This window comes from Hordeum vulgare, chromosome 7H, assembly GCF_904849725.1.
Source record: "Hordeum vulgare subsp. vulgare chromosome 7H, MorexV3_pseudomolecules_assembly, whole genome shotgun sequence".
In the NCBI taxonomy this organism is placed as follows: Eukaryota; Viridiplantae; Streptophyta; class Magnoliopsida; order Poales; family Poaceae; genus Hordeum; species Hordeum vulgare.
In genome coordinates, this window is record NC_058524.1 from 163,864,294 (window position 1) to 163,890,712 (window position 26,419).

The window sequence follows — 26,419 nt, forward strand, 5'->3', positions numbered from 1 at the left end:
GGAGTGACAATAACCGGAAACACTCCCGGTGATGACCATAGTTTGAGGAGTTCATTTGTTCACCAACTGCTAATGCGTTGGTCCGGTTTTTTATTAAAAGGAGAACCTTAATATCCCATAGTTTCCTTTTGGATCCCGCTGCCATGGGAGGGATGGACAATAGATGTCATGCAAGTTCTTTTCCCTAAGCACGAATGACGACACACGGAATGCATGCCTACATCACATTGACGAACGGGAGCTAGCCACATATCTCTCCATGTTATAGCTGTTGCATGATGAATATCATCCAAACAAATCACCGACCCATTGCCTACGAGTTTGTCCTACTGTTGTTACTTGTCCTGCTCGATTGTTGCTGCTACTGTTGCTACTACTCTCGCTTGCTACTGTTGCTACTTGCTACTGATGTCACTACTGATGTTCCTTGCTGCTGCTATTGCTCGTTACACTACTGCTACCTGCTACAATCTTGGTTTGCTGGTCGTTGACGGGAACTGAAAACTTCCGTCAACGAGGCAACTTGGCGCCATTGATACAATCGTTAGGAATAGTCTGTCGTCAACAGATCGTTTCTGACACCGTTGTTATCATACTACTTTGGTGTTACTATTGTGCTTGCAGATACTAATCTTTCAGGTGCGGTTGAATCTGACAAATTCAGCTGCTAATACTCGAGAGTATTCTCTCACCTCATGTCTGGCGGACCAACGAATTGTTGGAAATATGCCCTAGAGGTAATAATAAATTAGTTATTATTATATTTCTTTGTTCATGATAATCGTTTATTATCCATGCTATAATTGTATTGATTGGAAACACAATACTTGTGTGGATACATAGACAAAACACTGTCCCTAGTAAGCCTCTAGTTGACTAGCTCGTTGATCAAAGATGGCCAAGGTTTCCTGGCCATAGGCAAGTGTTGTTACTTGATAACGGGATCACATCATTAGGAGAATCATGTGATGGACTAGACCCAAACTAATAGACGTAGCATGTTGATCGTGTCATTTTGTTGCTACTGTTTTCTGCATGTCAAGTATTTGTTCCTATGACCATGAGATCATATAACTCACTGACACCGGAGGAATGCTTTGTGTGTATCAAATGTCACAACGTAACTGGGTGACTACAAATATGCTCTACAGGTATCTCCGAAGGTGTTAGTTGAGTTAGTATGGATCGAGACTGGGATTTGTCACTCTGTGTGACGGAGAGGTATCTCGGGGCCCACTCGGTAATACAACATCACACACAAGCCTTGCAAGCAATGTAACTTAGTGTAAGTTGCGGGATCTTGTATTACGGAACGAGTAAAGAGACTTGCCGGTAAACGAGATTGAAATAGGTATGCGGATACTGATGATCGAATCTCGGGCAAGTAACATACCGAAGGACAAAGGGAATGACATACGGGATTATATGAATCCTTGGCACTGAGGTTCAAACGCTAAGATCTTCATAGAATATGTAGGATCCAATATGGGCATCTAGGTCCCACTATTGGATATTGACCGAGGAGTCTCTCGGGTCATGTCTACATAGTTCTCGAACCCGCAGGGTCTGCACACTTAAGGTTCGACGTTGTTTTATGCGTATTTGAGTTATATGGTTGGTTACCGAATGTTGTTCGGAGTCCCGGATGAGATCACGAACGTCACGAGGGTTTACGGAATGGTCCGGAAGCGAAAATTGATATATAGGATGACCTCATTTGATTACCGGAAGGTTTTCGGAGTTACCGGGAATGTACCAGGAATGACGAATGGGTTCCGAGAGTTCACCGGGGGGGGCAACCCACCCCGGGGAAGCCCATAGGCCTTGGGGGTGGCGCACCAGCCCTTAGTGGGCTGGTGGGACAGCCCAAAAGGACCCTATGCACATTGGAAGAAAAATCAAAGAGAAAAAGAAAAAAAAGGGGAGGTGGGAAAGGAAAGAAGGACTCCACCCACCAAACCAAGTAGGACTCGGTTTGGGCTTCCCCCTTGTCTCGGCCGACCCCCTTGGGGCTCCTTGAGCCCCAAGGCAAGGCTCCCCCTCTCCCACCTATATATACGGAGGTTTTAGGGCTGATTTGAGACGACTTCTCCACGGCAGCCCGACCACATACCTCCACGGTTTTTCCTCTAGATCGCGTTTCTGCGGAGCTCGGGCGGAGCCCTGCTGAGACAAGATCATCACCAACCTCCGAAGCACGGTCACGCTGCCGGAGAACTCTTCTACCTCTCCGTCTCTCTTGCTGGATCAAGAAGGCCGAGATCATCGTCGAGCTGTACATGTGCTGAACGCGGAGGTGCCGTCCGTTCGGCACTAGATCGTGGGACTCATCGCGGGATTGTTCGCGGGGCGGATCGAGGGACGTGAGGACGTTCCACTACATCAACCGCATTCACTAACGCTTCTGCTGTACGGTCTACAAGGGTACGTAGATCCTCATCCCCTCTCGTAGATGGACATCACCATGATAGGTCTTCGTGCGCGTACGAAATTTTTTGTTTCCAATGCGACGTTCCCCAACACAAATTTGGGTTGAATACTCTACCTTCAAAAACTGATGCGAACCCATGCGTTGGTGGGCCATCAACAACATTCTTCTAGTTTCGTTGCCGGGGAGTGCTAGCAGCATTCTTCTGGTGTCGTTGCAGGGGAAGGTTTGTTGTCATCAGCATTCGTCTAGCCATCGCCAAAGATTGCAATCAATACGTCTCCAACGTATCTATAATTTTTGATGGTTTCATGCTATTATCTTGTCAAACTTTGGATGTTTTGCATGCCTTTTATATTTTTTGGGGACTAAATTATTAACTCAGTGCCAAGTGCCAGTTCCTGTTTTTTCCATGTTTTGACCCCTTTCACAGGAGATTTTGAAACGGAGTCCAAACGGAATAAAATCCCTGAAAACATTTTTTCCGTAACGGAAGAAGATCAGGAGACTTGAGAGCCAAGGCAGGGGGGCCCAAGGGCCCCACAAGCCCCCACCCCGCGGCCTAGGGGGAGGTCGCGGCCCTCAGGCTTGTGGGTCCCCTGGACACTCTTTGCCCTAGGTTTTGCGCCTATATATCCCCAAAAATTCCACAAAAAATCAGGAGATCATCGAAAGTACTTTTCCGCCGCCGCAAGCTTCTGGCTCCGCAAGATCCCATCTGGGGCACATTCTGGTGCCCTGCCGGAGGGGGGATTCGGATACGGAGGGCTTCTTCAACAACACCATGACCTCTCCAATGATGCGTGAGTAGTTCACCATAGACCTACGGGTCCATAGCTAGTAACTAGATGGCTTCTACTCTCTCTTGGATCTTCAATACAAAGTTCTCCATGATCTTCATGGAGATCTATCTGATGTAAGCTTCTTTTGCGGTGTGTTTGTCGAGATCCGATGAATTGTGGATTTATGATCAGATTATCCACGAATCTTATTTGAGTTTCTTCTGATCTCTCTTATGCATGATTTCATATCCTTGTAATTCTCTTCGAGTTGTGGGTTTTGTTTGCCAACTAGATCTATGACTCTTGCAATGGTAGAAGTGCTTGGTTTTGGGTTCATACCATGCGGTGACCTCACCCAATGACAGAAGGGGTAGCGAGGCACGCATCGTGTTGTTTCCATCAAGGGTAAAAAGATGGGGTTCTCAACATTGGTTTGAGATTATCCCTCTACATCATGTCATCTTACTTAAGGCGTTACTCTGTTCGTCATGAACTCAATACACTAGATGCATGCTGGATAGCGGTCGATGTGTGGAGTAATAATAGTAGATGCAGAAAGTATTGGTCTAGTTATCTCAAACGTGATGCCTATATGTATGATCATTGCCTTAGATATCATCATGACTTTGCGCGGTTCTATCAATTGCTCGATAGTAATTTGTTCACCCACCGTGATATTTGCTATTTTGAGAGAAGCCTCTAGTGAACACTATGGCCCCGGGTCTACTCCACACCATATTTTCAGCCTTACACTTTTTACTTCGTTGCACTTTCCGCCTTCAGATCTCACTTTGCAAACAATCTTGAAGGGATTGACAACCCCTTTGAAGCTTTGGGTGCAAGCTCGTTTGTGTTTGCGCAGGTACTTTGGACTTGACGAGACCGTCCTACTGGATCGATACCTTGGTTCTCAAACTGAGGGAAATACTTACTACTCCTGTGTTGCATCACCCTTTCCTCTTCAAGGGAAAAACCAACGCAAGCTCAAGAGACGACAGAAGGATCTCTGGCACCACTGCCGGGGAACGACTTTTGTTGACGTAGCACATATCTAAAGATGAAGTGCATGTTACTCCAACTACATCAGTCGATGAAGTTCTCATGATTGAAGATGTTGCTCCTACACAACCTAAGATCAAAGTCAAAGCAACTGAATACATTGTTGCTGGTGATATAGTTGCACCTCTAGAACCATGAAACGTTGAAGACGAAGCCAATGCTCCATCACCTAGTGGCCCTCCTGTTCCTGCTACGCCATTGACTGACTATAATGCTAAAAATATCATCATGGCTCGCAATAGGGAAGGAGAGATGGTGCCAACAAAATGGCCCAAGCTTGTTCCCCCACCAAGGATGGTCCCTTAATATAAATTCAACATCCTTCATCGCCCCAGAGTTATATATCCAATGCCAAGGCTTCCAAGTCTTCGACAACTAGGACCAACACGTCCTCTTGTCTTCAGCGTCAAGGAATTCCGTCTCAACAACACTTTCCTTGATTCTGATAGGAATCCCTACAGGGGTCAAAATATTTAATTTGATCGCTTCTAGTGTGCACCACAATGAAACTACTACACTTTTGTGTTGTATGGCAAGAACATGATCTTCCCTCGCAAGCATCTCACCTTTGAAGCCATGAGTGGTCTTCCTAGTTTTGATCAAGCCCTAGTTTGTCTCCGGGATGCTGGATTGTTTTTCTTTGTTGTTGATCACAAAGACTGGAATGAAGAACTCATTCTTCAATTTTATGCAACTCTCCACATCTCTGGCTATGGAAGAGATCTGAAGACATGGGCTATGGATTTCATGATCCGAGATGAGCATATCAAAGCTCCTGCTATGGAATTCTTTGTCGCCACTCCACTTGCTACACCAGGTGAAGATCTTCCTCCCAAATATGTTGCCTATGAAGAAGCCACGCGAAGCATATTCCAAATGCCCAAGCCAAACATGACTGAAATGTTAACACTTATGCATCCATTGGCCCCACGTGCAGATTTGACCACAACAACCTTTGTTGATGATCTTCAATATATGCCGAAGACTATCTACCATATTTTTTGTCACACCATATGGCTAATCAAAGGGCATTCATCTTCAAGCAAGTAGAAGGGGCATTGAAGACATTGATCTACAATGTCGTCTATGGCATCAGGTTTAGTCTTCAAGACCTATTTTTGCGAACCCTGGCTGTCAATAGCATCAATCTATGTGAACTCAAGATCTATGCGCCATGGATCATGCGCTTCGTTAAGCGCAAACCAAATACAAGGTTCGTGCCTTCTACTCACAACCATGGAATATAACTTTCGGATGTGGAAGGCATATATGAAGACATTTACCCATCCAAGAGCAATAACCTCATTATTGAAGGCACTGCTGATATTGAAGGGATTCTCATTCAATCTGGTCAAGCCAGGGCAATGCTAATTGGATCAATTCACCGCTCACATCCAAGTGCCACTGCAACTGAAGCCACTGCTAGCACTCTGCCTCAACAACCCCAACCCAAATGGAAATGTGCAATGACCGTTTGAGAGCTTCTAGTCTCTCTGATTCAAAAGGAGGATTGGCATCATGAGTGGATGCAAAGACAAATGCATTCTCTTGTGAAATATATCAATCGTATTCGCAACCTCTCCACCAAGAATACCTATGTTGCTCATGAGACTTGTCGGCGATTTTGGAAAACATTGACATTGCTGGCTTCAGAGGATGATCTTCATGAGGATGGCTTCGAAAAGAACTTAAGATTATGTACCCCTCCTCCTCGCACGGAGAAGTGGCAAGACGCCATCTCTCAAAGACAGTGACTATTCTTCTTCGGCGCCATCCGTTCACGTCCAACTTGCTAATGATAAAGCTGAAGATGTCACTTCTCCGGCTGCACGAATAGTTCACATCGGCACTGCACCAGGCTCGTCTGCACCAACCTCCACCAACCCTACTGCACCAACGTCTTCATAGGCCGGTGACAAGTAGTGCATAATGTTTTCACCCTTTTTAGTCATTCGATGACAAAGAGGGAGAAGCAGTAGATTGATAGTATTTAAACGGGTCTATATGGGCTGAGTATTGCTATTTTTGTAAGTTTACAACTCTTGTTCTGAACATTTCCTATTTGGGTTGTAAAACTTAAGTCCTGGTGGAGGTCTGCAAATAATTTCATTATGCATTTCATTATCTTCATGAACATCTTCAAAATGCATAATGGTTGGATTCCAATATATAAGTGGAGATCTCTACAAATTAAAACCTGCAATGTGCTTTTGCATTCAAAGAAATTCTTCGTAAGCACATCTTCACGTGGAGCTCTATATATATCTTGCAATCATAATCTCCAACCATTTTATCTTCATATATTTTATCCCCATTGAAAACTTCAACCAGTTTGTCATCGATCACCAAAAAGGAGGAGATTGTAAGTGCATCTCGTGTCACCCGTTGTTGGTTTTCGAGTATTGAACACAAACATGGTTGAGTGACTAATGTGTTAGTGAGAGTTCACAGGTTAACACAGATAGAAGTCCCTGAATATTTGGTTTAACCGTCGAAGACGACCCTCAAAAATGTTCGAAGACATTGATGATGACCGAAGCCATTGGTGGTATACGAAAATAATTTCTTGAAGACAATGAAACACGAAGATGAAGTCTTTTAGTAGTTTCATTTCTTCTTTCATAGGAACCATGGTACTATTAAGTGAGGTCGATGTGATCGAAGTCAGACGCTCACGTGATGCTCAAACCAAATACCTATGTCTTTGAGCGAAGATAATGAGAGGAAATCTCTTCTAGAGTTGGTTGAGTCAACATCGCTTGTAGCCCAAGTAATGTTGTCGCGTGTCTTTGGAATCCGGCCGTTGGAACACGTGTCGGTTGGCCATTGACCTAAGGTCATTTCGGGCATATGATGTCGGGTTGCCTATTGGCTATAAATAGCCGACCCTCTCCACCATATGTTGGTGGCTGCTCAGAGTTAGATATGATTGTTGTCGTTTTGGAGCAACTCACCTCAAAGATATTGAGAGAGAACTATCCTGCAATGATAAACCCAAACACCTAGAGCTAGAGTGTTTGAGGATCACCGAAGTCGTTCTGTTCCGAGAGAACTAAAGACTTGTTACACTTGAAAACTATGATCTTCAAGACGGTTAGGCGTCGTGGTCTAGTGCATCCAAGAGTCATTGTGGATTGCCAGGTGACCATGTTCTAGAACAATCCAAGAGTCATTATGGATTGTCGGGTGACCAAGTTTGTATGGGTTTTGGAAGTCTCCCCTGAAGACTTACCTAAATGATCGGGTGTGACATAAGTGACCTCGACTCAAGGGGAGAACAAGGTGAAGATGAGGTCTAAGCCTCCCCAATCAGACGTACAATTGGCACGGCAACTCGAACTGGTCCAAAAAATCATGTATCTTCGTCAAGCTATTGGTTCTATCTTTCACTCTCTTACTTATTGTACTATCAAGCCATTGCTTGACCATCTCAACTCGAAGACATTCACCGAAGACATTCCCAACTACCTATTATGTTCACACTACCTAAGTCTATCATTGATACATCTTAGCGTGCATGATGACTATGATCTACCTGTTCGAATGTCTTCATAGTATTGCATGCTATGCTTAGATTCATGATTGTTATCCCTACCCGATCATGTATCCCTTCCGCATACTTTGAATACATTTATTGTTTCGAAACTTTTCATAAAAATCTCCTATTCACCCGCACTCTAGTCGATAATTAGCACTTTCACATCTTCGGGAGGCGCAGATGTTTTTTTTTGCATCTACATCATCTATTGGAGAGGGGGGGTTGGACCTCGGAGATGCAAAGTTAGTTATTTTTGCATCTACATCATCTATTGGAGATTCTCTTAGAACCATGACTTTTTGACTGTATACTATAACAAGTTGTGCCTCGCTCCGGCGAGGGAGAGATCAAAACGGCGACGCGCCTTTGGCTCGCTTCAGTGCTTATAGTCGTTGCTAGGTGATGTACGAATCAGAATGTATTTTTTGTTATTTCTGGCGCTCATTGTAATGCAATGATTGAAGATGAATAGATCAAAAGTTTAAAAGAGAGAGAGGGGGAGAGCCCCGTATGCAGTAGTTATAAGAACTAGATGATGCCTCACACGTTGCGGTGGGAACCTTGTTAAAAATGTATGGATGCGTGGTAGAATACTAAAATTTATGCAAAAAACAAATATAAAACTTTTTTACATGACCTAATTTCCCGTGAAAAAATAATGCATGAGGTGGTATGTTTTGCATGAAGAGATTAATGGAAAAGGTAACTTATGACTCCATGCATGACCTGATGATGTGGCATTGTTGCATGGAGAAGAAAATTAACTAGTGGGTTGTGTTGTTTAAGATTATTTCTCACACTCATTGTATTGCAATGATTGAAGATGAATAGGTCGAAAGTTTAAAAGAGACAGGGGGAGGGGGAAGAACCATGTCCGCAGTAGTTATAAGAACTAGACGATGTCGCGCGCGTTGCGGCGGAAACCTTGTTAAAATTGCATGGATACGTGGTAGAAGACTAAAATTAATGCAAAAAATATATAAAACTTTCTTACATGACTTAATTTCCTGTGAAAAATTAATGCATGAGGTGGTATGTTCTGTATGAAGAGATTAATGAAAAAAGTAACTTATGACTTCATGCATGATTTGATGATGTGACATTGTTGCATTGAGAAGAAAATTAAATAAGGGAAGTGAGGGCGCCGGCGCGCCGGCGCGAGCGCTCGTGCTAGTCACACATCAACCGTCGGATCGGGGGGCCTTGAACCGTCAAGTCTCGTCTTCGTCCTCAACCTCGAGCCACGAACGCGAGCGCCTCGCCGACCATCCTCGTCCAGCGCGCAGCGGTGCTCCCCCCGCCCCTCCCCTTTCCCCCCTGCCACCTGACGGTCGAGGGGTCCTTCTCCGGTCGTCGTCCTTGCAGAGCCAACAAACGTGAACGCCTTGTCGGTCCTTCGCTGCAGTTTTTTCAACAACGGTTGTAGCATTTTATGTCAACGGTTGCAGCATTCCGCCATAGCAATGACCGCTTGCAGCTTTTATATGTCTGGTTGCAGCTTTTTTCATCAACGTTTGTAGCATTTTATGTCAACGGTTGCAGCATTCCGCCATTGCAATGACCGCTTGCAGCTTTCTATATGTATGGTTGCAGCTTTTTTAATCAACGCTTGTAGCACTTTATGTTAATGGTTGCAGCATTCCGTCATGGCGAATGACCGCTTGCAGCTTATCATATGCCTGGTTGACGCTTTTTCATTTTGGGTTTTGAAGCTTTTTTAAATAGCCGTTGCAGCAATTTTGGGTGACGTTTGTAACACTTGTATACGTGCGCCTGGCCATGGCGGCAGGCGACGAGGACGACGGGCGAAGGCTGGATCCGATGATGCGGACGGTCAACGGTGGCGGAAACTGACGATCCGGGCGGGTCGACGGGGGCAGGGACCGGCACGGCGACGGCAGTAGCGCAGGGGCGCACAGATTGTGGGTCCCTTCGACCATGTGTCGCACCACACGCGAGCCGTAAGGATGGGGAGGAGATCGTGAGATAAAAGAGGAGATCGACGACGCGCGTGCGTCCGACCGAACGTTCAGCCGGCGCCCGGGCGGAAAACGTTTCCCATTAAATAATGGGTTGTAGCTGTTAAAAATAGAGGATGTCGCGTTCACAACCACAACAATACACCTAACTAATCCTGCAATGAAAGATCACTCACATCACATCCCTTGCATTTCCATACGGTGAATCAAACAGGCGTGCCGAGGCGCTGAGCACTACATTCCGTTCACAAAACCACAGTGCGGAATTCTCTCTCGAACAAAAAGAAGAACAACAGTGGTGTATCTAGGCACGAGCGCTGGACTGACCGGGACATGTCAGCCCGCGGCAGCTCAGTTTCCGTCGCGTTCCGGACGGAGGGAGTAGGTCCAAACGGTGTCCAGCTCGACGCCGTCCCGAGCGACCAAGAGGAGAGAAAAGGAGGAAGAAGATGGCCACCTATTTCACGCTCAACACCGGGGGACGCATCCCCTCGGTAGGCCTCGGCACCTACAAGTCCGGCTCCGGCGTCGTCGCCGGCGCGGTCACCGCTGCCATCAAGGTAAAAAATAATGCTGTCCCGCTTGTTTTGCTCAGAGAGGAATGCTTTGTGGGTGCTGCTTCAGCCCGGACCTTGATTCTGTTTGCTTGCTTGCCAATTGCCATGGCAGGCCGGGTACCGGCACATCGACTGCGCGCCGCTGTACAAGAACGAGAAGGAGGTAGTCCTAATCTATCCTGTAATCTGTGTCTCCAATACCAGTGTTGCCCACTTGCCCTTAATGTGGTGGTCCTAGATTGGCGTTGCATTGAACAAGGTCCTCGATGAAGGCGTCGTCAAACGAGAAGACCTCTTCATCACTTCGAAGATATGGTATTCCCTTTGATATCTTTGTTAACGAATTTCTTTTCGATCTGCTCATGCCCATCAGTCTCGTAACATCCGGAGCATCAAGCTACGCAGGTGCAGCGATCTCGCGCCCGAAGACGTTCCGTCGGCAATCGACACCACTCTGAATGATCTGCAGCTGGATTATCTTGACCTGCACCTGGTAACTTAGGTTGAGCCTGTGCGTACAGATGAAGTAAGCCTGCCCTTTCTTTGACACTGACTTTGGGATCTTGGTAGATTCACTGGCCCTTTCAGATAAAGAAAGGCAGTGAGCTGAGCCCTGAGAATTTTGTCGAGCTCGATATGCCCCAGACCTGGCGGGCAATGGAGAAGCTGTACGATTCAGGCAAGGCTCGCGCAATAGGCGTAAGCAATTTTTCGACCAAGAAGCTGGCCGATCTGCTCGCTGTGGCCCGTGTTCCTCCGGCCGTTGATCAGGTGGAGTGCCACCCTGGTTGGCAGCAGGCCAAGCTCAGAGCCTTCTGCCGCACCAATGGAGTTCATTTCTCTGTGAGTTAAACTGGTACTAGTACATATTAAAGCTTTGGCATGTAAGAGTTCTTGGCATTTTACTCACGTTCTTCCTTCTGCAGGCGTATGCGCCGCTAGGTAGGATGAAAGTCGTCGCGGATAACCCGGTGGTGACATCGATAGCCGAGAGCTTGGGGAGAACGCCGGCACAGGTCGCTCTACGATGGGGCATCCAGCAGGGTCAGAGCGTGCTTCCTAAAAGTGCGAATGAGTCGAGGTTGAAGGAGAACATTGACCTGTTTGGCTGGTCTATTCCTCAAGAACTGTGTGCCAAGTTTTCTGAAATTGAACAGGTGCAGAGCCCTTTTTCAGTTATATCCGTGAGTGCAGAAAATGAACGTGTTCTTCGTGGTGAACAGGTTAAGCGAATCAGGAACGATTCATTGGTGCACCCTCGGAGCATTTACAAAACGATGGACGAGCTCTGGGATGGTGAGATATAACTGAAAATCAGCGCCGGAATCTGCGACTAGAAAGGAGCCGAGGAATAGAAGCATATATATATAGAAGAGTGAATTCCGGGTTTTACCTTGTAGTTGTACATTTGTCACACATATTACCTTATTTAGTGGAACTTTTATTAAAATATCAGATTTTACTGACTTTTAACACGGTAATTCCTCATATTTACTTTTTTTATGTTAGATAAAATTGACATGTTGCGTTAATGATACATAGAAAAATCTGTAAAGATTAGAGGACATCGTTGACGATCATGTTCATACTTTTCTTGTCCATCTGTTCTATTACTCATCATCGTCCATATATTTTTACACCCGGAATGTCACCTGACACCTTCCCTATTGGACATGCATCAGAAAATGGATGTCTAAAGCTTTCAAAAGAGGTATTATAGACGAATTTTCATTCGATGGGGTAGTTAGTGTCACAAATGTAGATAAAAAGCGGAATTCACCAAAATTTACAGCAATACTCTCTTTTCTTTTCATCTTCTGTTGTAGTATGTTCGGAATATATATAGCAGCGCACACATGGCGAAAAGGCTCTGGAAGAGTTTGGAAATTACAAGGCAAAAGATGTTTTCCATGCAAGACTTTGAACCTAATTTTGTGGCGAGGGAGTAAAAATACTATATTGAGGAGCCATGTTTCATGGTGAAATCGAGAAAAGCTTTAGGTCATCTATAAATCGGACCCTCAAATCACCTGGAAGCTCGATTAGAACGCATCTTGTCATCCAACGCCGTTCCCCATCTATTTATGGACCGGTCCGGTTGTCCGAAATTCCCCAAACCAGACCGATCAAAAGCCACCCTGTACCCTCTTCCACCCAGTATCCCTCTGCTCTTCGCCCGGAAGATGATTAGCTTGACGTTTGGCGGAAGCCTGCTACCGGTTGCGAGTATATTTGGCGGAAGCCACTAATCACACGGTGATTAGCACTAGCTTTGGCGGAAGGTTGCTGAACTATGTAAATTACACTTCCGCTTCAATAGACCACCTAACACAAAAACGGCTATAGCCCGATGCTTGTTCATAATCGGGAGCATGATGGTTATTTTTTTTAAAAGTGCCTGCTCGCATACCACGGTTGACCGCACATCGCCTCCCCTGCCGCGGGCTGGCACCGTCGCTTTTTTCCTCGTGTGTAGCGCCACTGCCCCACCGCCTTCTTCCTCGGCTGCTGCGCCGCCATGTCGCGCGCTGATCGGTCGGCTGCCTCGCCTGCCGCGTGCGCTGACCGGTCGGCCGCCTCGCGTGCCGCGCGGGTTGGCACCAACGCCTTCTTCCTGGTCTATCGCGCCGCTGCTCCGCCGCCTTCTTCCTCGGCTGCCGCGTCGGACTCCTGCACGCTTGCACCAAGGCACCTCACCTGCCGCGTGCGTTAACGCCGCGGTTCGGCCGCCCAGCGCCTCGCCTACCACGTCCATTAACGGCGCGGTTCGGCCGCGTAGCGCCTCGCCTGCCCCCGCAGGGCTATAAAAGCCGAAGTCGGCCCCATCCCGGCAGCACCACCCCCTCTTCCTTCTTGACGCGCCTCTCTCCGCCGCGGCCAGCATGTCTAGCGACTCCGAAAGCGACAGTGTGGCGTCGGGCGGCGTCTGGCCGTCCAGCCTGACCGTCGGCCAGACCAAAGATCTGGTCCGGTTCAGACTGTATGTGTTGAGTAAATAGGCAATTTTCCGAGTAGATTAATCCACAAAATAATAACTAGCATGGCATTGACTAGACTAATGACATACTGATGTTGAGCTAACCTAGCACATACTACGCATATAGTGGATACATCTATGAAAACAAGTAGTACTGCTAGAATAAATACGAACAAGAGGATAAACGAGTCATACCCTCCAATCGGCCAGTTGGCCGTAGCAGCAGCAGCGGCGGCGGCGGCAGAGGCAGTATCCTCTGCCGTCTTCTTCTCGGCTTCCTCGCGGAGACGATCAGCTTCGCTTGGTGAAGACATGGCGATGACGAGGGCGACGCGGACGTAGACGAAGCAGACGGATGGAGGCGAGCAGTCGCGTGATCGCTCCCCAAAAACCTAATCGCCCCTCTCCCGTACAGGAACCGGAGAGGCGAGGTTTCGGAGGCCTGCTCTCCCGTCGACCGTGTACGCGGTAAACGGGACGGAGTCGCCGGCGGCAGCAGCAGTTCAAGGAACGAACGCGTGAAGCAGATGTGATCTGATTTCGTGACGGCTAGGGTAGGCGATCGCGTGCTTATAAAGGCGGCTGGGTGGAGAGTCCGAGTCGGTAACGATCACGATCCGACGTCTCGGATCGTTTCCTTGTCCGTTACGTATTCTCCGTTCCTGACCGGCAAAAATAAGCGCGTAGGTATGAGCTCGGCTCGGCTCATTCCCGCAACCCGCGGCGCGGCGCGTCGTGGCGAGGCGTGGCGTGGCGAGGCGGGCGGCGGAGGAGGAGTGCGCGAGGGCACCTTCTCTTCTCACTCTCCAATAGCATGTGGAAGAGAGACCCTTATAAAGGGGTCCAAACTCTCCTCCACTAGCGGGGTGGGACTAAACTCCCACCACCTTGCCATGCCACCACCTACATGGGCCCTTTAGATTTTTCTGAAATTCTCTAGTGGGCCTAAGGCCCACCTCCAAATTTCAACAATCCCCCACCAGATCTCAAGGGCACATCGTGTTCCCTCGTTCCAATCACTGTTTTAATATACCAGCATTTCAGTGAAGACCTGTTAAGGTTGAGCTTCACCTAGAACAAGTAGCTACACCCCTTCACAACTGAACAATGGACTATGCCTTGAATTGTCAGTTTGGCGTAAAGGAGCTTCACCACAAGTCTTACTAGTACTAGGCTGCCGAAGGTGACCCCTCGGGTGGAGCATATTAGTCACACTCCTGGCCTATTCATGAGTTTACTAGAGATCACCCAAATCTCATAGACTGTGACCAGCAGTCAAGCTCATATAGGTGTGTTCCTCCAAAGATCGCTCTGTAGGACAGCATCTTGCTTACATATAAGCTTTAGAACACATTAAGACAGTAGTCATCCTACCATACAGTATCCGAGAGTATTGCATCTCCAACGGAGTGGGTTAGTAAAGTTACTCTCCTCAGTTCACCACTGGCTTGTTTTCCCAGGTCCTACTTCACGGGATCTCCGATCATATAGGTTAGGTTACTACCATGGCAACTCATGTGGGTCTCATACCCATCTCCCTCGATGCACTATCTATCACAACACGTGATAGCCCTTTAGTAAAGGGATCTGCCAGATTCTTAGCCGTTTGGATATAATCCAACGCTATCACTCCGGAGTTTCTCAAACGTCTGACAGACTTCAATCTCATTCTTATATGTTTGTTGGACTTCATATTGTCCTTTGAACTCTTCACTTTAACAATAACCGTCTGATTATCGCAGTTCATAAGGATAGCCGGAACCGGCTTCTCAACCACAGGTAAGTCCATCAAAAGATCTCGAAGAAATTCTGCTTCGACACCAGATGTGTCTAATGCTGTTAATTCTGCTTCCATTGTCGATCTTGTTAAGATCGTTTGCTTGCAAGACTTCCAGGAAACAGCACCACCCCCAAGAGTAAACATATACCCAGTAGTGGCCTTCATCTCATCAGCATCAGAGATCCAATTCGCGTCACTATACCCTTCAAGTACCGATGGGAATCCCGTATAGTGAAGCCCGTGGTTGACAGTACCTTTCAAGTAGCGCATAATTCTTTCAACAGCACGCCAGTGAACTTCGCCCGGGTTTGCAACAAACCGGCTAAGTTTGCTCACAGCAAACGCGATGTCAGGCCTCGTTGCGCTAGCTAGGTACATAAGTGAACCGATAATTTGAGAGAATCTCAATTGATCTATAGCTGTGCCTTTAAACTTTCGAATAAGCACACTAGGATCATATGGTGTTTGACAAATCTTGCAGTCTGAATATCCAAAGCGACTCAAAATCTTGTCAACATAGTGGGATTGCAGAAGTGTAATCCCACCCTCATCATCTCTCAATAGCTTGATGTTCAAGATAACATCAGCCACCCCAAGGTCCTTCATCTCAAAGTTTTGAGACAGAAAGGACTTAACCTCCTCAATTACTTTGAGGTTGGTTCCAAATATCAGTATGTCATCAACATACAAGCACAATATAACTCCTTCGCCCCCACCATGGCGATAGTATACACATTTGTCAGCTTCATTAACAACGAAGCCAACAGATGTCAGAGTTGTATTAAACTTCTCATGCCATTGCTTAGGTGCTTGTCTCAGACCATATAAAGATTTCAGCAACTTACACACCTTTCCTTCCTGACCTTCTATCACAAAGCCATCTGGCTGTTGCATATAGATTTCCTCATTTAGCTCTCCATTCAGGAAAGCCGTCTTAACGTCCATTTGATGAACGAGAAGACCATGAGAGGCCGCCAATGAGAGTAGTACTCTAATGGTGGTCAGTCTAGCCACAGGTGAATAAGTATCGAAGAAATCTTCCTCTTCTTTCTGGGCATAGCCCTTGGCCACAAGCCTAGCCTTGTACTTTTCAATTGTACCGTCGGGCCTAAGCTTCTTTTTGAACACCCACTTGCATCCCAATGGTTTGCAACCATAGGGACGATCAGTGATTTCCCATGTCCCGTTAGCCATGATGGAGTCCATCTCGCTACGGACAGCAGCTTTCCAGTAATCAGCATCTGGAGAAGCATACGCTTCTGAAATAGAAGTGGGATTATCATCCACGAGGTATACGAAGAAATCATCACCAAAGGTCTTTGCAGTCCTTTGTCTCTTGCCCCTACCACGGGCTTCCTCGTCATCCTCCTCAGGATTTTCATCATGTGTTTGTTCATAATATTCCATAGGAATGGCAGGCTCAGGAGTTATCTCAGATTCCTGTCTAGAAGTGCTTTGCATATCTCTCATGGGAAATATATCCTCAAAGAATGTAGCATCCCTCGACTCCATTATTGTACCGACCTTCACGTCAGGTACCTCAGATTTCACTACTAGAAATCTATAGCCTACGCTATTCTTAGCGTATCCCAAATTAACGCAATCCACAGTCTTTGGTCCAAGCTTGCGCTTCTTGGGGATCGGTACATTGACTTTCGCCAAGCAGCCCCAAGTACGTAAGTACGAGAGTGTCGTCCTTCTCTTCGACCACTCCTCGTAGGGAGTGACCTCATTATCTTTTGTAGGAACTTTATTCAGGACATGACACGCGGTCAATATAGCCTCCCCCCACCATGCCTTGGATAAACCCGATGTATCTAACATGGCGTTAACCAAATCAGTTAGAGTACGGTTTTTCCGCTCGGCAACCCCGTTTGACTGGGGTGAATAGGGAGGCGTCCTCTCATGAATAATGCCGTGTTCCGCACAAAATGAATCAAATTCGTTTGAGAAGTACTCTCCACCACGATCAGACCGGACTCGTTTAATTTTCTTTTCAAGTTGATTCTCAACTTCTGCCTTATAGATTTTAAAGTAGTGTAGAGCCTCATCTTTAGTATTTAACAGATACACATAGCAAAATCTAGTGGAATCATCTATCAATGTCATGAAGTATTTCTTTCCACCTTTAGTCAACACACCATTCATCTCACAAAGATCAGAATGTATGAGTTCTAATGGTGCCAAGTGTCTCTCCTCTGCAGCCTTGTGAGGCTTGCGAGGTTGCTTTGCTTGCACACACGAGTGGCACTTAGAACCTTTGGCTAAAGTGAAAGTTGGGATTAAATTCAGTTTTGCTAGCCGCGACATAACACCGAAACTTATGTGACAAAGACGTGAATGCCAAACTTCAGATTCATTAACACTCGAATGAATATTGTTCACGACTTTATTACAAAAATCTGCTAGAGAAAGGCGGAACAGACCTCCGCATTCATAACCTTTTCCAACGAAAAGTCCATATTTCGTAACTACTACTTTATTAGACTCGAACACCAACTTAAACCCTTCTCTACACAGAAGGGAGCCACTAACGAGATTCTTCTTGATGGCGGGGACATGCTGCACGTTCTTCAGCTGCACGATCCTTCCCGAAGTAAACTTCAGATCGACCGTGCCAACACCAAGAACAGAAGCACTCGCGCCATTCCCCATCAATACGGACCCGCGACCGGTGGCCTGATAAGAAGAGAACAATGACAAGTCAGCACACACATGAATATTTGCACCTGTGTCCACCCACCAATCGGTGGACTGACAAACTGTAAATACAGTAAGTAAATTACCGTACCCAGATGCACCACTTTCATTGTTGCCCACAATCATGTTTGCAGACTTGGAGTCCTGCGCCGGCTTCTTGTACTTGTTTGGGCATTTGTTCGCCCAATGTTCCTCTGAACCACAAGTATAGCAGCCATCTCCCTTCTTATTCTTCTTGAAGGGCTTCTTCCCCTTCTTCTTGAAGTCGGTATTCTGTTGGACAGAGTTCTTTCCCTTGGGCTTGTGAGAATTGAAGTTCCTCTGATGTACCATATTGGCAGCAGAAGAGCTTTCCACCGCTTTTCCATTGGAGTCCTTTGCTCTCGAGTTCTGCTCAACACTCAGATGGTCGATGATGTCCTCTACTGAGAACTCACGCCTCTGATGTTTCAGAGTAGTAGCAAAGTTCCTCCAGGAATTAGGGAGCTTAGCAATTATACAGCCCGCGACAAACTTGCCCGGCAAATTGCACTTAAGAACCTCAAGTTCCTTAGCTATGCATATTATCTCATGAGCTTGTTCCAATACAGAACGGTTGTCAACCATCTTGTAATCGTGGAACTGCTCCATAACATACATCTCACTCCCAGCATCGGTGGCCCCGAATTTAGATTCGAGCGCCTCCCACAAGTCCTTGGCAACATGCATATGTAAATATGCATCAACCAGCTTATCTCCGATCACGCTAATGACTGCTCCAAGGAATAGGACGGTGGCCTCCTTAAACATCTTCTCCTGTTCAGGAGTGATAGTTTCCGTAGGAGTGACACCGGCTACCCAGAACACGTTCATAGCCGTGAGCCATAAGGTGGTTCTCGTTTGCCAACGCTTGAAAAAAGTACCGGTAAACTTATCCGGTTTCAGTGCAGCAGCAAAACCATTACTCGAAAAATTCCTACAGACATTAGGTTTTTGGATTGTTGAGTAAATAGGCAATTTTCCGAGTAGATTAATCCACAAAATAATAACTAGCATGGCATTGACTAGACTAATGACATACTGATGTTGAGCTAACCTAGCACATACTACGCATATAGTGGATACATCTATGCAAACAAGTAGTACTGCTAGAATAAATACGAACAAGAGGATAAACGAGTCATACCCTCCAATCGGCCAGTTGGCCGTAGCAGCAGCAGCGGCGGCGGCGGCAGAGGCAGTATCCTCTGCCGTCTTCTTCTCGGCTTCCTCGCGGAGACGATCAGCTTCGCTTGGTGAAGACATGGCGATGACGAGGGCGACGCGGACGTAGACGAAGCAGACGGATGGAGGCGAGCAGTCGCGTGATCGCTCCCCAAAAACCTAATCGCCCCTCTCCCGTACAGGAACCGGAGAGGCGAGGTTTCGGAGGCCTGCTCTCCCGTCGACCGTGTACGCGGTAAACGGGACGGAGTCGCCGGCGGCAGCAGCAGTTCAAGGAACGAACGCGTGAAGCAGATGTGATCTGATTTCGTGACGGCTAGGGTAGGCGATCGCGTGCTTATAAAGGCGGCTGGGTGGAGAGTCCGAGTCGGTAACGATCACGATCCGACGTCTCGGATCGTTTCCTTGTCCGTTACGTATTCTCCGTTCCTGACCGGCAAAAATAAGCGCGTAGGTATGAGCTCGGCTCGGCTCATTCCCGCAACCCGCGGCGCGGCGCGGCGCGTCGTGGCGAGGCGTGGCGTGGCGAGGCGGGCGGCGGAGGAGGAGTGCGCGAGGGCACCTTCTCTTCTCACTCTCCAATAGCATGTGGAAGAGAGACCCTTATAAAGGGGTCCAAACTCTCCTCCACTAGCGGGGTGGGACTAAACTCCCACCACCTTGCCATGCCACCACCTACATGGGCCCTTTAGATTTTTCTGAAATTCTCTAGTGGGCCTAAGGCCCACCTCCAAATTTCAACAGTATGTGCCGCCATCGGCGAAGCTGCCACGGCCGTGGTGAATCTCCGTCGATGGCTACCCAACCCTCGGCCCACCGGCGTTGAGGGAGGAACTCTGGCAACACCCCGGCGGCCGGTACAACAGGAAAGTCCACCGCCGCTTCTGGACCGGCAAGAGCTTCGACACCGTCGTCGGGGTGTTCACACGTGCCACGTGTGGTGTCCCCGTCGGAGATATCCCTTGGGAGGCCGGCCCTTCCCGCCGTCGTGCAGCCGCGCCTGCCGCCCCACCTGCCACGCGGAGGCCTCGCTCCCGCCGAAGCAGGCGGCGCTGCACCAGGACGACGACCCCGCCGAAATGCCTGGGTTGCTAGCGGTGCTGGCGAAGTCGACGGAGGAGGCCGCGTTGGTGGCTGCGGAGGAGGCCTTGCACGAAAAACAAGTCGTGGCAGCGGTGCAGCAGGTCGTGGCGCTGGAGGCGGCGGTGGAGGAGGACGTCTGGCTCTTGAGCAGCGACAAGGACGGTGATGGCGACGGCGGTGACGCGGCGGTTATCGACCTCACCAGGAGTGATGAGGAAGAGGATTAGATTAGGGTTGTTCTTTTTTTATACAAAATTCCGTTTGAATCGGTGTAAAATATTCTAAAAATGAATAAAATTTGAATTGTTCTTTTATAATTTTCTTAAATAGTTTTTCATGTGATAATATCGCCGGAGGTGCTATAATATAAAAAGATGCAAGAAAATATGAAAATGACGGACATTTTTATAAAAATATTCATGAATTTAAAAATGTGGATAAAATGATAACATTATTATTATTTTAAAATTACGGAGATGTGGCTCATTATTGTTTTTAAAATTTATTAAAAAATAGCCATCATAATGTAAGAAAGCATTCATGCACTTTATAATGTTCATGTTAACCTTTAAGTATTTGAAAATAGTGTTTACGTATTAGGAGTAAATATTTGTTTAATAATTTCATGAGCTTAAAAAAAATTGATGTGCGTCACGTTCGGGCGTTGTTTAGGGTTTTCGTGCATAAAATTATATAAAATGCATACATAGTTAAAAAAGCAATTAAACTTGGCATTCATACTTGTCATGATGGTACAAGTGCATAAAAAATAAGTTTATTTCAAGGACGTCAAAAAACGTGTTTTGGGATGCGCATTCGCTCCTACCATCCGTAGAAGAAGGTTAAATTTTGATCATCTTCAATATGACCCCATATTTTGCAAGGTGGTTGGCATGCCCAACACATCACTCAATGCAAATTTTCATAGGGTTCTCACACCAAACGACGGGAGGATAACCCCGGGGTAGGCTCATCGAGCCTACTCCTTTGCCTTCTACCTTGAAGGCAGCAGCATGAATCATTCTAGGCCCAAGTCTCCCTGGCCGGCTAGGAAGCACCTGTCGGCTGGGGGCAAGACGGCCAACTCTCTTTGGCCGGCCAGGAAGCTCCTGCCGGCTAGAGGCGAGACGGCTACCTCCCTCTGGCCGTCTAGGCCATGCCGGCCGGCTAGAGGGAGGCGGTCGTGCCCAGGCCGACTAGTTAAGCAACTAGCCGGCTAGGGAGCTCAAGTCGCATCAGGCTATAGGTCATGACGGGACCCTGCGGTTAAAGGTGGCTACGCGTCAGCCAAGGTAATGGATTGGAGTGCACAGCAGGTACAGCGTTGGCGGCCATGCTGCTGACCTACTCCGGCTCCGATCCATCATCTTGCACAGTGTCGGTCCGTCAAACTCCCACTCCATTACTGCACTCGGCGTGGGAACAGTGGAGACAGCCGTACTGGCATCACATGACGAATCTCGCATGACGCCGTCGGACGTACTACACGTGTCCTGCGTCGGTCTTACGCGAGAGCCTTACTGGCTAGCCGGCGGGTCCCTTAGCCAGATGGGACCTCGCAGCCGGCGCCCCTCCCCCCCAGCGACAAGACAAGACCCCCATGGGCCCCCTAGCCAGCCGGCGAGGCTGCCAGCGGGGTCCCACTCATGTACTTTTAGCCTTATTGTAGGTCAGTGGACTCGTCTATAAAACCCCCCGACCCCCTCCATGCAGAGGGTCGGTCAACTGAACACACCCACCATACAGGAGAGGTAGACTCGAGCCGGCTGCTCCATCTTCCTCCTCCGCAGAACAGCTCTAGGAGCACATTGTAGCCTCATTGATACATTATACACTCCAGCAGGATTAGGGGTGTTATCTCTACGGAGAGCCCTGAACCTGGGTACATCGTGTGTTCCATGCTTGTACCAACCTCGTCCCCAGCGCCCACCGGTGTCACTTCGGTTCCCACCATCTTTAGCCTACCCATGGCTTATGTTGTGAGTAAACACCGACATTTGGCGCCCACCGTGGGGCCGTCCACAGCATCGGCTGGATTTGCACGCTAGGCGGGGCCCTGCGCTTACACCGCCAAATGCATCGCGTCTGGACCGATCAACATGCCCGTGGAGCCTGCTCTTGAGGAGGCTTCTCCGATGTTGATCGACGTCCCAGTCCGTCATGCGGATTCTGATGGGGAGACTGAAGACGACTCACTCCCGAGCATCGTCATCGCTGCTGTTGCGAACCTCAACGTTCTCTTCACCGACTTGCGCCTCGATGATGGCCCTTGCTACCCTGGCGAGGACATCGACATCGACGTGTTGTGCGCCAGCTTCAGTAGGCTCTCCCTCACGGAGACGCCTGTGCTTGATGAGTACCCCAGTGACGTGCTCATCTTCGACGATCCACCATCATCTATGGGGTGCCTTGCCCCGTATCACGTCGCAGTCGTCTCCAACGTCGTGGAGGTGATGGTCATTGGTGCCCGCACGAGCAAGGCTCACGGCAAGGCGTCAGCCGACGCTGCTGATCCCGCTGTGGTATCAGCCGACACGCTTCATGCTGCCCTTGTCGGCTTGGAGACGCCCATCGCCACTTCAACAAACCCCACCGACGCGCGAGCCTCAATGGAGGAGGCTCATAGGCAGATCTTGGAGGAGGGCATTGCCATCGCTGCGGCAAAACGCTGGATGGAGGCTGCGCATCATGAGTATAACTCCGCTTATGGCCTCACTCCGGTTGCTGAGGGTCCTAGCCGGCTCGGCGCGGTCCGCGGCCACGGCCCGGTCATTGCCGAAATCCTAGGCGGCAAGCATCCCATCTACGAGACCCCTACGACCAACTTGCGGGCTGCTCAGGCGACCATGGCAGAAATGCCAGATTTGGAGGGCGAGGAGCGCGTCCTTCAGGAGAAGCGGGTCAAGGATCTCCTTGACGTCGCAAATGAGCAGCAGACACTGCTTGACTCTGGTCAGGCACAGTCGGAGTCTCCAGGACCCAATCCCGGAGCGCGCCGTAACCCCAGCGGTCGTCATCAAGCCCAGGGATCTTCCTCGCATCGCACTTTCGGCCGGCAGGGCAAGGGCAGCCAAGACAGGCGTTCTCAGCGCTAGAGTGAGCCAACTTCAAGCCGGCGTCGCAGGGATGGTGGTGAGGAGAGTGATTCTGTGTATGAGGTTCCTCGTCCGGGGAGGGCCCATGCTACTGGCTCACAAGACACCCTTCCGATCACGGCTCGGATCGGCCCTCGCATCCCACACAGTGACAACGATGCTCACAGGCGCCTCAACACCCTGGCGCAGTCGGCTCTCCTAGAAGAGGACGACCCCATCGGTCCGGCGTGCTTTGGCCCCCGGATCTGAGGGGAGCCGTTTCCCCGAGGCTTCACTCTCCCTCGGGACACCCCCAAGTACAACGGCACAGCCAAGCCAGAAGACTGGCTGATCGACTACACCACCGCCGTTGGCATCGCTCGGGGCAACAAGCGCATAGCCGTCCGCTACGTGCCCCTCATGTTGGCCGGCTCGGCTAGAACATGGCTTAACAACCTTCCAGCCGGCAGCGTTAACTCCTGGGTTGACTTCGAGGAGGTGTTCGTCCGCAACTTCACTGGCACCTACAAGCGCCCTAGTCGCCCTCGCGAGCTGTCCATGTGCGTCCAGAGGTCCGACGAACCCCTTCGCGACTACGTCATGCGTTGGACCGAGCTGCGCAACTCCTGCGAGGGAGTGCATGAGGTACATGCCATCCAGTACTTCATTGACGGTTGCCGAGACAGCACTCTCCTCAAGCACAAGCTCATGTGCTCCGAGCCCACCTCTCTAGCGGTGCTCATGGCCAAGGCGGACAAGTACGCCACGGCCGACTTTGCGATGCGGGTCAAGGTGACCTCCTCGGACAAGATTGTCCCCACGCCGACTACTCCCAAGCCGTCCGGCGACAATCGAGGCGGCCAGAACAACAACAAGCGCAAGGCGGATCAACTTGATTCACGCTCCAACAACAAGCTGGTAGCTAACGTAGAGGGAGATGCGCCAGCTACTCAAGCCGGCTCTCAATGGAGGCGGAACGGCAAGAACGACTGGCATCCCAAGCTCACCTTCGAGCAAATGCTTGACGCGCCATGTAAGACGCACACTGGGGCGAAGCCCGCTACCCATACCCTTCGGCAGTGCAGCTTTGCACGGTGACTGTCGCAAGGAGAGGGCCTGCCGGCACCCCTAGGTGCAGCTGCGGTGCGTCATGCTCCGGCTCCGGGGGCGGCTCTGGCTCCGCCACCGTGATACGTCTCCATCGTATCAACTTTTCCAAACTCTTTTGCCCTTATTTTGGACTCTAATTTGCATGATTTGAATGGAACTAACCCGGACTAACGCTGTTTTCAGCAGATGCCATGGTGTTGTTTTCGTGCAAAAATGAAAGTTCTCGAAACGTCCTGAAAATTTACGGAGATTTTTTCCGGAAAATATGAAAAATACGTACGCAAAGATCCACCGGAGGGAATGGGCCAGTGGGCCACAAGCCCTGTTGCCGCGACCATCCCCCCGGTCGCGGCAACCAAGCTTGTGGGGCTCACGTGGCTCTGCCGCCCCCAAACTCAGCTCTATAAATTCACTTTCGCCCAGAAAAAATCAGAAGAGAAGATTTCATCGCTTTTGCGATACGGAGGTGCCGCCACATCCTGTTCTTCATCTCGAGGACAGATCTGGAGTCCGTTTTGGGCTCCGGAGAGGGGAAATCGTCGCCATCGTCATCATCAACCTTCTTCCCTCTCCAATTCCATGAAGCTCTTCATCGTTCGTGAGTAATCTATTCGTAGGATCGCTGGGCGGTGATGAGTAGGATGAGATCTATCATGTAATCGAGTTAGTTTTGACGGGGATTGATCCCTAGTATCCACTATGTTCTGAGATTGATGTTGCTACTACTTTGCCATGCTTAATGCTTGTCAGTAGGGCCCGAGTGCCATGATTTCTGATCTGAAATTATTATGTTGTCACCAATATATGTGTGTTTTAGATCCGATCTTGCAAGTTGTAGTTACCTACTATGTGTTATGACCCGGCAACCCCGGAGTGACAATAACCGGAACTACTCCCGGTGATGACCATAGTTTGAGGAGTTCATGTGTTCACCAAGTGCTAATGCGTTGTTCCGGTTCTTTATTAAAAGGAGAACCTTAATATCCTGTAGTATCCTTTTGGACCCCGCTGCCACGGGAGGGATGGAGAATAGATGTCATGCAAGTTCTTTTCCCTAAGCACGTATGACTACACACGGAATGCATGTCTACATCACATTGATGAATGGGAGCTAGCCGCATATCTCTCCGTGTTATAACTGTTGCAAGATGAATGTCATCTAAACGAATCACCGACCCATTGCCTACGAGTTTGTCCCACTGCTGCTGTTACTTGCTCTTCTGCTACTGTTGTTACTACTGCTGCTGCTATTGATACTTGCTACTGCTGTTACTTGCTATTGTTGCTACTTGCTACTAATGTCACTACTGTTGTTCCTTGCCACTGCTGTTACTTGTTACACTGCTGCTACCTGCTACAATACTGGTTCGCACGACGCTGACGAGAAAGAATATTTCCCGTCCATGGGCAACTTCTGGCGCCATTGATACAACAGTTAGGAATAGTCTGCCATCAACAGATCGTTTCTGACACCGTTGTTATCACACTACTTTGCTGCTGATACTTTACTTACAGATACCAATCTTTCAGGTGTGGTTGAATCTGACACATTCAGCTGCTAATACTCGAGAGTATCCTCTCACTTCCTGCCTGGCGAACCAACAAATTTGGGTTGAATACTCTACCCTCGAAAACTGTCGTGAACACACGCGCTGGTGGGGCATTGCAAGACAATTGCTAATTGTGTTGGAATTATGCCCTAGAGGCAATGATAAATATAGTTATTATTATAATTCCTGTATCAAGATAATCGTTTATTATCCATGCTATAATTGTATTGAATGAAGACTCATTTACATGTGTGGATACATAGACAAAACACTATCTCTAGCAAGCCTCTAGTTGGCTAGCCAGTTGATCAAAGATAGTCAGTGTCTTCTGATTATGAACAAGGTGTTGTTGCTTGATAACTGGATCACGTCATTAGGAGAATCACGTGATGGACTAGACCCAAACTAATAGACGTAGCATGTTGATCGTGTCATTTTGTTGCTACTATTTTTCTGCGTGTCAAGTATTTGTTCCTATGACCATGAGATCATATAACTTACTAACACCGGAGCAATACTTTGTGTGTATCCAACGTCGCAACGTAACTGGGTGACTATAAAGATGCTCTACAGGTATCTCCGAAGGTGTTCGTTGAGTT

The 26,419-nt window shown here is 48.4% G+C and overlaps 1 protein-coding gene across 4 annotated transcripts; it reads left to right on the forward strand.

The window, feature by feature from the left end:
• Nucleotides 1–10,142: 10,142 nt before the first annotated feature.
• LOC123413023 (NADPH-dependent aldo-keto reductase, chloroplastic-like) lies at nucleotides 10,143–11,816 on the forward strand. Of its 4 annotated transcripts, XM_045105968.1 has the most exons (7): nucleotides 10,167–10,346; nucleotides 10,456–10,506; nucleotides 10,582–10,658; nucleotides 10,749–10,836; nucleotides 10,914–11,186; nucleotides 11,270–11,500; nucleotides 11,567–11,816. In XM_045105968.1, exons 1-7 carry the CDS (start codon nucleotides 10,236–10,238, stop codon nucleotides 11,648–11,650), a joined length of 915 nt encoding a protein of 304 aa, XP_044961903.1. In that variant the 5' UTR covers nucleotides 10,167–10,235; the 3' UTR covers nucleotides 11,651–11,816. The 4 variants fall into 4 exon arrangements, with proteins under 4 accessions (XP_044961905.1, XP_044961902.1, XP_044961903.1 ...); XM_045105970.1 differs by having other exon boundaries at nucleotides 10,143–10,346; nucleotides 11,270–11,816; XM_045105967.1 differs by having other exon boundaries at nucleotides 10,165–10,346; nucleotides 10,603–10,658; nucleotides 11,270–11,816.
• Nucleotides 11,817–26,419: the final 14,603 nt, after the last annotated feature.

Excerpts from the sequence above, each read along its gene's own strand:
- LOC123413023 (XM_045105970.1), top strand. The coding sequence starts at position 10,236 with ATGGCCACCTATTTCACGCTCAACACCGGGGGACGCATCCCCTCGGTA. Across the intron at positions 10,507-10,581 it reads TGTACAAGAACGAGAAGGAG|ATTGGCGTTGCATTGAACAA; the intron begins GTAGTCCTAATC and ends TGGTGGTCCTAG. Across the intron at positions 10,659-10,748 it reads TTCATCACTTCGAAGATATG|GTGCAGCGATCTCGCGCCCG; the intron begins GTATTCCCTTTG and ends CAAGCTACGCAG.